Consider the following 13,609-nt stretch of genomic DNA (forward strand, 5'->3'; position numbering starts at 1 on the left):
GAGCTTACATTATTTTAAAGTGTAAGTCACTTTTCATACTGCAGATGTTTATGGATAGTGAAGGACCAAGTTTGATTTCCGTTTATTGGCATTCTGGGCTTGGCATTTAGGCATAGACATAGTAAAGGTATTTCCTTTTTTATTAAGAGTGTTAATATTAGAATGTGAACCTTCTGATGTTTTATCTGTTTAATAGCTTTACACAATTCCCCCTCTCTGTGTGTATGTAAAGAAAATGAAACATGATTTAAAATTCAAAATGTAGCCTAAAAAAGCCATAATTATAGCCTAACTAAGCACATGTACAAATTTCAGAGATATCAAATACATTTGTAAGAGGATAAATATTTGTATTGCCTTTGCAGGAGACTTATTGGAAGGCAACACGACCCTAACTGATAACAAAAACAATGATACATCACTCTGCTTGGGATGTAGAAATAGTTCCAGCTCTGGAGCCAAGGCTGAAGATCCTTTGTCTGGGGATCACAAAGAAGGGGGCTCAGAGGCCTCCGCTGGCTCAAGTTGGCCGACTGCCGGAGAGGCCTTTGTCTGGGGCTTATTGGGCACAAAGGAGCTGGAGGAGACCTCCATCCCTCTTCCCCGAGAAAGCCAGGAAGAGCTGGGTAGTGGCGACCAGCTCTTCAAACCCTCAGCCAGCACTTCTTTTGGGGCGAGCTCCACCACTGCCCCCTTAAGGCAAGATGCCACCACCACAGGTGTGATGAGCAGCACTGAGATCAGCCAAGACTCAGCGGAGAAGGAACACTTGATTGAAGTGTTCGGGGACTTCGTCGGCACTGGAGCCGAGACTAGCAAAAACAGTGAAATCCAGAGCCTGCCGACCCCTAACACTAATGAGATCCATCTGGATTTCAAAGGAGATGAGCAGGTGATGCTCTGGGGTGGCCACACAGACTCCCCTGCACAAGGAGCTGAGGGGGACCTGGATTTCACTTTGTTGGACCTGGACATGAAGCTTAGAGCCCAGCCAGCCACCACTCCTACCACAGACACTTTGGCAACCCCAGATATTCTCAGTTTGGACTACTACGACCCTTTCGCGCATTTGGACCCGGCAAACACTCCATTGCCCAAGACATCCTCTGTGTCATCAGCCCGTGAAGTGCTTGGTGTGCCCACTTCCTGGACCCTCCCTAAAGTCTATGACACTTTCACTTCCTATGAGGATTCCTACCCCTTCACCACAGAGGTGTACCCTGAAGAGGACGAGTACACCAAATCCGACCTGGAGAACGAGAATGACTACCGGCTCACCACTGTGCCTTCTGACCTGTGGATCCTGCTCCAGGAAAGAGGAACGCTGTCCACCCAGCCTGGCCTGGCCCCCCGTTCTGAGTCTGTTGTCACGGAGGATGTGCGGCCCAGTGGCTCCGACGAAGACGAGGCAGGCCAGGCTGTCACACAGTTGCTTTCTGGGCAGGACTCCGACGTCAACAACAACAACAGCTCGGCGTGCCGGATGGGATACGTCAAGCACAACTTCACATGCAAACCCGTCTGTGACATGTTCTCCAGCTACTGCTTGAATGGAGGCCAGTGCTACCTGGTGGAGAATACAGGAGTCTTCTGCAGGTAAGGAGGGAGGGGGGGACCTATAAATAAGCTAAAACTTTTAACTATGCAATTTCATTCCCCAAAATAACCCAATCCATATATCTGGGTGGCAATGTGAAATATCTAGAAAGGGTAATCACTTTAATCAGGACTGCTTCTCTTTATGCTTTACAGTACATGCTTGTCTTGCAGGAGGTACTACAGGCAATTTTAGGTATTTTGGGGTGATGAGGAGTCTAATGTTTCTAAAGCACCTGTAGGGTTAGTGGTAGGTTACAACAATATGTGTACTGCAGACAAATTGTCCTTTAGTAGGTTTCAGGTTTTTATTAAACAGCTTTGTACCCCACTTCTTGTTTTCCTGTAGAAGTTTTGCTGTGTGTCTGATTTGCTGCATCATTTTCTGTTTAAGTTGTGGAGCAGTACTTTTTTTTTCCATCCCCTAGCCCAGGGGTTCCCAAACTTTTGATGGTCACGTATCCCCTTCCAGACCTATCAACTGGCTGCGTACCTGTAGCAGGTTTATATTTTAATGTTATTTGTAACATAGTCTTTCATAATACACATATTTACGCCCGCCCGCCCAGGGCCAAGAGTATATAGCTGCAGAACAAAGGCTCCCACAGTGTAGCTCACATAGGGTAGCGCACACAGGGTAGTTCACACAGCGTAGTGCTATGTTTGCAACTTTTAATTTACGCAGTGCTTCATTGACCCTCAACACCCCTACCACGTGACCTCAATCCCCCACAAACCTTAGGGTTAGGTTATTGTTATGAAATAAACTTAGTTTTAGTACCTACATTTATCACCGTTATCATGAGATCAGGCTGTATCATCTAATGATGACATCTATTACGAGTTGCGCACACTGCAGTACCTTGTGTGAGCTACGCTGTGGGACCCTTCGTTCTACAGCAATACCCCTCTCCGCCGTGACAGTGAACCCAAGTGTCCTGCAGCTGAGTGATTGCCTTGCATGGCACAGCCTCTCTTTTTGTTTCTGAAACTAACTAGAGTCATGTGCCGTTTCACACCAGAAAGTGAAAGGAGTTCCCAATAACTATAAAGCTTTCTGAGTATGGCAAGTCTTATGAGAATGCAAAAAAACAAACCCCAAAAAAAAATAAAAAATGTTCGCCATTACACAATTTGTCCCACATACAACAGTTTGGGAACCTCTGCCCTAGGGGGACTTTAAGGGTCTCAGAGTTTTATTGATTAGTATTACACTTTATAGTAAGTGATTTATTGTGGACAGGTGGATCTATACTGGCTCTCTAACACATACATAAAATTGTTTATTTTTTTTATTTGTGTCCTTTTAACTGTAGGCTTCTATAATATCATTAAAACCCATCCTCCTGCTCAGGCTGCAGGAATTCATCTTTTACAGCCATGTAAGAAGGCAGTGGCACTGTACCAAGCCATCCTGAATAACACATAGTTCATAGCTTTCTGTAAAAGTAATCCGGTAAAGGAATAATAGAGCTGTACATTCTCCTGAGATTTTGCTTGTGGAGATTGTCTCTCTACATTTCTGACAGCGCAGAGAATCTAGCCCTATGCCTTCTACACAGGGCTTGCTGCTTGCCTGTATCAATAAGACTCGTTAACTGCATCCTAGCTACACTGTGCTACGCTAATCCGACACTCTTTACTTTCACGGCAGCAGGTCTTCATGTAGACAGGTAACAGGACCAGGGAGCTGGCAGTGGGAACATACAGTATGACTGGTATTGGAACAGTGGGAAGTAGAAAAGCTGGCAGTGACAGATGAGCTGTGGATCCCAGGCTGTTGGAGGAGAGAGGAGAGCTTTAGGGAGCTAGCCAGGCTTGACAGGGCTTTGCTAGGATACAGTTCCAGGGACTGATTATGACAGTAACAAAGTGCTGGAACTGAATGTATTGAGAGTGGAGGAGGAGGTAGCCCACTGAACAGTCACAGTTACTGTCAAGGAATGGAACCCAGCCTCCTCATCTTCTCCTACATCCCTGTAAGGGATAGGCATATTGAAACTGTCTGCACATCTGTCAGCTACACTAGTATGCTATATTTAAAAATCTTCCTATAGAGAAAATGCTACAGTATTCTGCAGTAGTGGCTGAAACACCATAGTTTATCTGGAGAATAATAATATAGGTTCAGTTACCAGCTACAGCCTCTGCATGGTCCCTCTCCATTATCATCCTTTTAAACTAATTTCTAGTAGCATGACAAGGATCTCCACTTCGGTAATTCTGAGTTTAAAATAAAATATAAAACCTGGTCCGTAGCAGCTGATATCAGAGAATTGTGAGCATGTGTATCTTCCCTATTTTAATTAAACAATCAGGGTTGAAATTACCGGATTTTGAGTTTACCAGAACCTTCTGAAAGATAGCGGGTAGCCAGTGTTTGGGTGTCAAGCAGACTGTAACTGCATGTGGCAAAGTGGCTAGTGGAGGGGAACAGGTATAGCGGTGATGCGATGCAGGAGTGACAGGCAGACAACAGTTTCCAGTGAAAAGGTGCTTTTATTTATAATCCAGGTCTGGTAACCGTAAAATAATAAATCCCTGGCGATACACAACCATGTGTAAAACGCGGAGATAACAAAACGGGGCACAGTCCAGAACAGAAATGAACCCATGGTCACCAGTCCTGGGTGAGTGCAGACGTGAGGGTGCGTGGTGAATACACAGATACGGTGGTGTGCAGGGGTGCTCCGGACAGTGCTGACCCTTTGCGACAGCTCTGGAGTAGTGCTCTAACTGTCTACAGTGAAATAAACACAGACAGTTAATAAACAAACACAACACGTAATCACAAAAACACTGCGAGTTCCACTCTCGCTCCTTCTTCCTCCAAATGTTCTACCCAAACGAAGGAAAAGATCAGTGTTACCCTGGCCCCTATATGTAATCCTGCATGATATCTAGGTAAACGGTTGCAGCTGCCTTATTACTTGCAGCTGCTTCTCGTTTACCTTTCAAATCAATACGGTCTTACAACAGAGTCGCGCTTCTTTCCAGGCTGACCCACTTACCTGACCCGGAAACGAACTGTCAGGCCAGCCCTTCCAGATACTTCTCCTCTCGTTCTTTAGTGCCCTCACAGGTCGGGAGGAAGATTCATCACCAGAACTCATCTTTCCGTCACACTGCCAAACACAAGAGATTGCACCTGTGCAAGTGGAAAGGATTCACTGCAGGAACTGACTCAGTTGAGCATCATAAGCACTTTTATGTCTTCTCTGCAAAGCATGTTGGTCTCTTAACCTGGAGACTCTGGCCTGATCTCAGTATATTTCTCTATACTATGTTGTGGATGCTGAATTACCTTTCCATCAGATCTTTACAGAACCAGATAATAGAGTGGATTCTATGGTGTCTTGCTGTGTACTTGAAAATACAAATACAAATGCAGACATGTTGCTGGTTCAGTATCAGTATGTAGAATGACGCCTGTGGGTAGAGCTGGAGTGTTATACTTCCGTACAGCCACTTGCAATATATGTTTAAAACCAAGTATGACGGGGTACACCCTGCCCCTGGGTTTATTTGTATTATGTGTGTATTATTATTAGTATTATTGACACTGTTTAAATGTATTTGTATTATTTTTATAGTTAAATGTAGTTTGGCAGGAGTTTGTTTCTCGTCTCTGGTTGGCAGCTAATAATTTATTGACAAATTGGCTGTTGAGCACGCTCATTAAAAATCCCATGCAGAGTGTAGTCGAGGAATAAATGAGGTAAGTGATAGCCAGTTAATCCCTCTACCACTGTAAGAACCAGCAACTTTTGCTGACCAAGGTTGAGAGTGGTTAGGAGGAACAAAAGACAGAGAGAGCTCAAGCACCAAGTAAGCTAAAAAGACAATTGCTTCACATGCTGGTTTTAAATCAGCACGATACTTGTTTTTGTCAGTGTTTCATGAGAATATTTGTTTTGGCTATCATGCCTTTTATTTTGTGTAAAGTGTTTTGTTTTGTTTATTATTTATAATTTAATAAAAAGGAGCGCTTTGGCGACTTAACCCGCAGTACTTGTGCCTGTGTATTCCTGGTCTGACATCACCCACCAGGCTATCCATGACACCAAGGTATTCTGCAATGGAGCTGGCAGAGAAGATTTTGTCTAGTTTTGGTAGAACTGCTTTGGCAGATGTGGTCACAAATTCTACCTGGAAAACGTGAGTAGTCATCAATAATGACTAGCAAATGCCCTTGTGGCAAAGTGGTGAATACATGCAGGTGAGTGCAGTGCAGAGCGGATTAATCACACAGACAAATGATTTAGAGGTGCAAGGGTGTTTATTAATGATTATAATGTCCAGAGCCTTATGGCAGAACCAGCAAACAATAACAGTGATGGAAGTGGTACAGCGCCGTGTATCACTCCTGTTTGTAAAATCCCACGGGTTTGACCTGCAACCAAAAAGTCCCATCTTTTCTCACCCACACAAAACACAAACACAGACACAGTTCTGACAATGCGTGATTTTAGTGCTAGCGGTGCAGGGACAGTTCCTGTAGTGGAAAGAGTGACTTGTGATATCCGGGTTTACGCTGGCCTGCCGCTGCAGCTCCGGATCATGTTTATTATTCTTTTCGTGAGAAGACAACACAAGACACACAGAGTTATACACAGACTGACAAAACACTCACGGCTTTCGGTTTCAATTTATACAGGCTCCTACTAGGTCGTTTGGTATAACCATATGCAAAGGAACCGATTACTGAAGCTACGCCCCCCTATTTATTAACCACACTTTCTCTCTCAGTAGTTGCTTAATTTTCACTAGCTCTTGGTGAGCTAAATTGATGGTTTGAGTCCATAGTTGTGTTTGGCAACGTTCGTATTTCTTAGCAGCAGATTACTTGAAGTGACAGTTCATGTCTTATTTTTGGGAAGGATTTGAGAAAAACTTGGCATGCAAGTGACAGGTGCGGTGCTTTTGTAAATGTGTTCTATTGTCCATTTTGTACTGCCTTCATTGCATGTTGTAAACAGGGGTCAGTCAGTGTGGCATCACTCTTGTAGAGACATGGCTTTCGGGATAGCGTGAGAGATGACAAAGTCTGTGGCTGTCTCGAGAAATAATCTGCAGGGTTGTCCTTCCCAGGCCGATATATCACGGTGTAGTCGTAAAGTTGCAGTTTTAGTATCCATTGTTCTATTCGGGTAGGTGGCTGAAAAGATGCATTATGAAGGGCTTGTGATCGGTGATAACTGTAAAATGGCATCTATACAAGTACAGATGGAAGTGTCTGCATCCCCACACAACAGCAAGTGCTTCTATTTCTGTTTGGGAGTAGCACTGTTCAACTGGTGACAAGGCTTTGTTGGCATAAGCAACAGTAGAGACTTGACCTTGAGAATCGATTGTGTCAGGACTGCGCTGAGGCCAACATGTCAACACTGATTTCAGTAGTTTTTATTGGATCAGAATAAGCCATTACCGAGATAGTGAGCAATTTCTTGGGCAGGCTAAGGCTGTTGTATGTTTTGCTGACCAGTCCCACGGCTGATCCTTCTTGGTGAGTTCTCAGAGCAGTTGTGTTATGGCGGCAAGGTTTGGAATTAAATGTCTCTTAGTATTCGTCTCCTGAGGAGTGCAGATAAGCACCCTTGAATTATCTGAATCCTTACTTTCTTATCTACATCAGTAAACTCACACGAGGCTTCCATTCTGCGCAGTGAGTGGTATTCATCCATGCTTTACGCTTGATTCTGTCAGGCCTGACGCAATGAGTGTACCTCAAAATTAACATTCTTTTGTGGAGAGATATATTTTGTCAGTGCATCTTTGGCTTTCCTGTAGTCATCACCATTACCAGCGTCACTCGTTTTGGTTGGTTGTTGTTTTTTTTGTTTTGTTTTCAGTGGAGCAGAACGTGCACACCGTTGCAGCGAATATTTGTTTTTGTTTTGTATTTATTTTTTTATTTTTTTATTTTTATTATTGGTCCGGTTGTTTCCTCATTGCCAGTGTGGTGTCTTGCTGTGTACTTGCAGAGAATGAGATAGAGACCATGCTAGGTTGAACTATATACAGGTTTACTGGGAGTCCAGTACAAATACAATTGCAGACATGTTGTTGATTCGGTATCAATATGTAGAATCGCCTCTGTGGTTAGAGTGGGAGCGCTATACTTCCGTACAGCTACATGCAACATATAGAGCTGGACTCTGGAGTGGACACATGAACACTGGAGAAGCCAGCAGCTTTGTTCGAAAAGGACTAGCAGCTGGACAAGCTTCCAGTAAGGTAAAAAACAATTTTGGTTCCAAAGTCACCAAATACTCTTGCTGGAGCACAATTCTAAGCAGTTCCATCTGGGGTTTCTGGAGTTGAGAGCTGGCTGAACTTATCTGGATGACTGTAACATACACCACTTGGGATTTATGATGTGTTGTATTATTAGAATGGATATACTGCATTTAAAAATTATTACAGGGTGAGTACACAGTTGTTTGTGTGTCATATGGCTTTTCCAGCAAATATAAGAATTTTTACTCATTATAATTTATGTCTTATTTTTCCAAAATTTATGGGTATACCATTATAGATATATATATAGATATATATATAAAGTATATATCTCCTTTATTCATTTGTTTTTCATAATCCGTTATTCATAATTTCCATCCAAACACTGTTTCATTATTAGATTGCTGAGAAAGCATTAGGCAGTCTGCACAACACTGTAAAGCTGGAAATAAGTGAACATTAGTTCTGGATTAGAGTTTTGAAAAGTGACAAAGCTATAAAAAGCTTTTTTCTCAATAAAACTGAGCAAGCGTGTTGCAGCGTTGCTCAGTATTTTCCATGCTTAACCTGGACTTAAGAGCCTGTTATACAGAGGAAGTTCCACTGATAGACGTTCCTAGGAATCCAGGTGTGCAATAAAGATATTTATACTGATGTTGCTTTATATTGCTAAGTCGTCATCTGAGGTCTGAGGAGGAGAGGAGCTTCCAGCAGCCAGCTTCAAGCTTCCTGTAGACTCTGACTACAATCTCCCTCGTAATAGGAAGCAGGCTGGAGGGATGAGAGTGAGAGCAAGAGATTGATTCATTACTTGCATTTTCCTTAAACCCCGTCCAACATTCCAGTGCTTATTGGATGCCAATGCATTTAGATTATGGATTCTTTTTTTTGGATTTACCACATTTCTAAACTGGAAGCCACAAGCATGTGTTGAGCTTCATAGATTTAACTGAATTGAGGGTAAGCACTGTGGACTGGGAACAAGATAGACAAGTTGAATGACAAGCTTGTTGTTCTGTTGTGTAGGGAAAGAGCCTGGGGGCCCAGTGGCATCTCTCCAGTTTCCAGTTTGGGTTATAAATTAATAGAAGCCCTGGTCAGTGGCACTGTGTGAGGGAATATGTGATACCTGGTACTGCAGTTGGAGAAGGAGTACTGCAGAAGGGAAACTATGAGGGAGAGTGTAACAGGGTGACATTACATATGTGGGTATTCCCTGAATAAAACTGAGGCAGACACAGAGCATTGGATGCTGACACGACACACAGGCACGCAGATTTAATAAACACAAGTGCTGACACTAGGTACCAGCAAACACGCCAGATAGCAGTCTTTACATAATTTACACAAACAATTGCCAATCATATTGAAATATGGCTCTAGGGCTTTAAATGAAAAGCTACCAGCATATCCCAGAATACAACATTTGCACAGAATGTCTTAATATAATGAAAGTTATTATTCTTGAATACGCTAGTACCATTAACAATGAAAGATAATGGAACTGAAAGGCAGGATAGAGTCAATTTGCTCACAAGGTGGAAGAGCAGGGAGTTTCTAAGAAATCTAAACACTGGATTACAATGAATAAAATCACCACATTAAAGGTTATTTGTGATTTATTTTAAAAAACTAAAAGCAAGCAAGAGAAATAGACTTGCCAACATGTTAAAATGTATTTTTAACAGTGATCTACAGCAACAATTCCTGTTTCATGTTGTAAAGCGCAACCAGAGTTTTAGATCGATGGACTACATCTGAAATGATTCCCAAGTTATGTGATGAAACGTTTTACTGTGCTCGCACCAGAACTGAATCCATAGTTATTAACGGATTGGCTCCACTTGCAATAGAAGAACTTAAAAACTTCACGGTCATGAAAAGTACTGCAGTAACCAACAATATAGGTAGACCAAGCTTACAGTGTGTGTCTACATATATATATATATATATATGGTATGCATTTATGTTTATAATGCATTAAATATGTTCTCTATACAGACACCTCTAAAATTATTGGCACACTTGATAAAGATGAGCAAAAAAGGCTGTATAAAATAAACAACACAGGTAATGAGCTATATTGTACTTTATTAGTGATTCAAGGGAATCAACCAAAATTACACATTTCTCAAACTATAAATTAATTTCCAAAAAAAGTAAGTGCCCAATTATTGGCACCCTTGTTTTCAGTACTTTGTGCACTCTCCCCTTGCAAGGATAACTGCAAGCCTTTTTCTAAAAAAATTATGAGATTGGAGAACACATTGGAAGGGATCTTAGACCATTCCTCCATACAGAATCTTTCCAGATCCTTGATATCCTTCGGTCTGCGTTTATGGACTGCCCTCTTCAATTCAAACCACAGGTTTTCAATGGGATTCTAGTGCGGAGACTGAGATGGCCATTGCAAAATGTTGAGTTTGTGGTCAATTAAGCATTTCTTTATGGATTTTGATGTGTGCTTTGGGTCATTGTCTTGCTGGAAGATCCACTTGTGGCCAATTTTCAGCCTCCTGGCAAAAGCAACCAGGTTTTTGGTTAAAATGTCCTGGTACTTGGTAGAGTTCATGATGCCGTTGACCTTAACAAGAGCCCCAGGACCAGTGGAAGCAAAACAGCCCCATTACATCAAAGATCCACCACCATATTTTACAGTAGGTAAGAGGTTCTTTTCTGCATACACATCCTTCTTTCGATGCCAAACCCACCACTGGTGTGTGTGGCCAAGGAGCTCTATTTTTGTATTATCTGACCATAGCACCTGGTTCCAATCCAAGTTCCATTGCTGTTTAGCAAACTCCAGGCGTTTACATTTGTTGGTTGCTCTCAATAAAGGCTTTTTTCTGGCAACCCTTCCAAATAGGCTATTGGCATGGAGGTGGCATCTAATTGTAGATTTGGAGACTTGGTGACCCCAACATGCAACCAAGTTCTGTAATTCTCCAACTGTGGCACTTGGATTCTTCTTTGCCTCCCGAATCGTCTTCCTCACTGTGCGTGGGGGCAAGATGCACTTGTGTCCTCTCCCAGGCAGACTTACCACTGTTCCACTGGTTTTGAACTTCTTCATTATTGCGCTAATAGTGGTAAGTGGTATATTTAGGTTTTTAGCTACTTTTTGTACCCATTGCCTGATTTATGAAGGTCAACAACCATTTGTCTCTTTTCATTTGCAAGTTCTTTGCCTTTCCCCATGGTGATGGATGACAATTGGATTTTACATGCATGTTACCTCATTTTTATACCCCAGTGAAACAGGAAGCCTTGGAAAGCCACAATGCAGTTCCTTAAGACTGAGATGTACTTAAAAGTAGAATATTATTACAGATTTAACTTTGTTTGATTTTATTTATAATAATCTTTAGGGGTGCCAATAATTTTGGCACCTGTCTTTTTAAAAATATTCTTGTTAAAAATAAACGTTTTCTCTGAGCAATTGTATTAGTATAAAATAATACAGTTTTCCCATATTTTTGAGCACAAAATACAGCTCATTACCTGTGTTGTTTATTTTATAGCCTTTTTTGCTCATCTTTATCAAGGTTGCCAATAATCTTGGAGGTGACTGCATATGTGTGGTAGAATTTTCATGTGAGTTACTATACTGAATTAAAAGTATACAAAATGATAGAGTAAAAATAGCAATGCATTTGGTATAACATATAGTTAAACATGTCTACAAATTGGAAAAGGAAGGTGCAGTGGTTGTGCAGCAGTCAGAGGTTATTGTTTTATGCTAGTTTAATACAATTAAATAAAAACAGTAATAGTGATAAAAAATAAGTCTTTAAAGAAGCATTCTTAAAACAAATATATGTGTGCTGGTTCTGAGCTTTGGAAATCTGTTCACCCTAGTGTATCACAGTGTCTCAATAGTAGTGTGTCTCTTTGTGTTGTTGTGTGTCTCTGTGTAGCAGTGTGTATCTTTGTGCGCCTGTGAGTAGCTTTGTGTACTTGTGTTGCTCTGTGTAGCAGTGTGTGTCTCTGTGTGTATTCCTGCATCTTTGCATAGCAGTGTGTGTCACTGTCCTGCTCAGTCACCTCTCCTCGTACTTCCTGTCTGTCCGCTGCTATGATGGAACCATCTGTTTTCACTGTGTATCCAGACCTAGACGATAATCCCACTGCGAGGATAACCCCACACACAGCTCAGGTTGCTGCCAAATGGCACCATCCAGACAAAGACAGTCTGCTCTGCTCTGAGACCCATTCCAGCACTGACTTTTCCTGTCACTTTCACTGCCATAGGTTTGAAGTAGAAATTTACTGCTTCATAATTTGACCTTAAACATTTTGAAATATTGAGGGTAGTGATTTAGCAAAGGAATTTACACAGACTAGGTAAATAATTTAAATCCTAGTAGTCCGTCAGGCAGACTAACATACTTCAGTAAAGTTTTGAACTACGCACGTGTACAATTTATCATCAACATGGTCTAACAGTTTGTGAACACTGTGTACATCTACAACTATGACCAAAAGTTTTGCATCACTCTATATAATTAATTAATTTTGCTTCATAAAGTCGAATGAAACCTGCTGAACAATGTTACACTAACAAATTAAATGACATACTGCTTTGTAGGTTTCCATATACTTAACGAAAAACTGACATGCCATTTTTAAATCTAACATGAAATACTGTACTGCTGTTATGGCTTCCAGCAGACTTTTGCGATATCGTTTTATGGTTTCTTTGATTACATGATGTTAAATAAAATATCTATATTGTGTCCATATAGTTTTTTTGGTTTTTGGTTTTTTTCTGTTTCAGTCATAAAATTTGGAGGACTGCAATTAAACTAACAGACACATTTCAACAGTTCCAATAAGAAAGTTCACTTATCCAGTCCGCTTGCCTCTTGCAAAGGACCCATTAGTTGTATTTATAATGTCATACTTGTATAGGCACTTGTACTCAGATGATGTCATCACAAATGGGCAGAGCTAAAACAGACGTGTCATAAACCTTATAAAAATGCATCATAGCATTAAAGCAACACGGTGTAATAAAGCATAGATAAAACACAGTAAAGAATAAGTAAGCATTGTAAATAAGAGAGGTGTGGTGAAGCATATTACAAAAACATGGACCATGTTAAATCTTTTCTTTTTAATTTAGTAGTCGCCTATTGATTTTACCCAGTCTTTCTCCCAGTTTGAAATAGCCAGTTGTATTTTAGGCTCAGCTCACCGCTACCACCCCCGTGCTGACTCGGGAGCGGCAAAGATGAATACACACTGTCTTCTGAAACCTGTCCCGTCAGCCAACCACTTCTTTTCACTCTGCAGGCCTGTCATGCAGCCAACCCAGAGCTACAACATTGGAGTACAATGCAGCCCTTGGCAGCTTACAGGCAAGCCCTCAGGCACCTTGGCTACTCTACAGGGGTTACTGGTGCACCGAGGACACCCTGGCCATCCTAGATTCTCCCCCCCCCCCCCTCCAAACGGGCAACGCTCAGCCAGTTGTGCATCGCCCCATTGGGAGCTCTCATCCACAGTGCACGTTAGATCTTTTCTAAGGGATAATGCACTTGTTTTGATATAGAAAGTGAGATCTTGCTTTAATTTGTGAGACCTAATGTTTATTTTAGTTTTCCATCTTTGTTGTGCTAATTATCTGTCAAGTACTAACATCTCCTCCTTGCATGGATTGCCTCTCCTAAATGCAACTCAGAGCAGATTTATTACCTTATTAATTATAATAGTTTTTTTTTTTTTTTTGTGTGTGTGTGTGTATTATTTGTATTGTGGTAAAATTACTATA

At 41.5% G+C, this 13,609-nt stretch overlaps 1 protein-coding gene across 4 annotated transcripts in view; it reads left to right on the forward strand.

The window, feature by feature from the left end:
* The window catches only part of LOC121314663 (chondroitin sulfate proteoglycan 5-like), a 45,766-nt gene that overhangs the window by 7,690 nt on the left and 24,467 nt on the right, over positions 1-13,609 (forward strand). For all 4 annotated transcript variants that reach the window (XM_041248139.1, XM_041248141.1, XM_041248137.1 and 1 more), the window contains exon 2: positions 366-1,596. In XM_041248139.1, the coding sequence (XP_041104073.1) occupies positions 366-1,596 (1,231 nt within the window). The remainder of the gene's footprint in view (positions 1-365; positions 1,597-13,609) is intronic.

The sequence above is a fragment of the Polyodon spathula genome, chromosome 4 (assembly GCF_017654505.1).
Source record: "Polyodon spathula isolate WHYD16114869_AA chromosome 4, ASM1765450v1, whole genome shotgun sequence".
Classification (NCBI taxonomy): Eukaryota; Metazoa; Chordata; class Actinopteri; order Acipenseriformes; family Polyodontidae; genus Polyodon; species Polyodon spathula.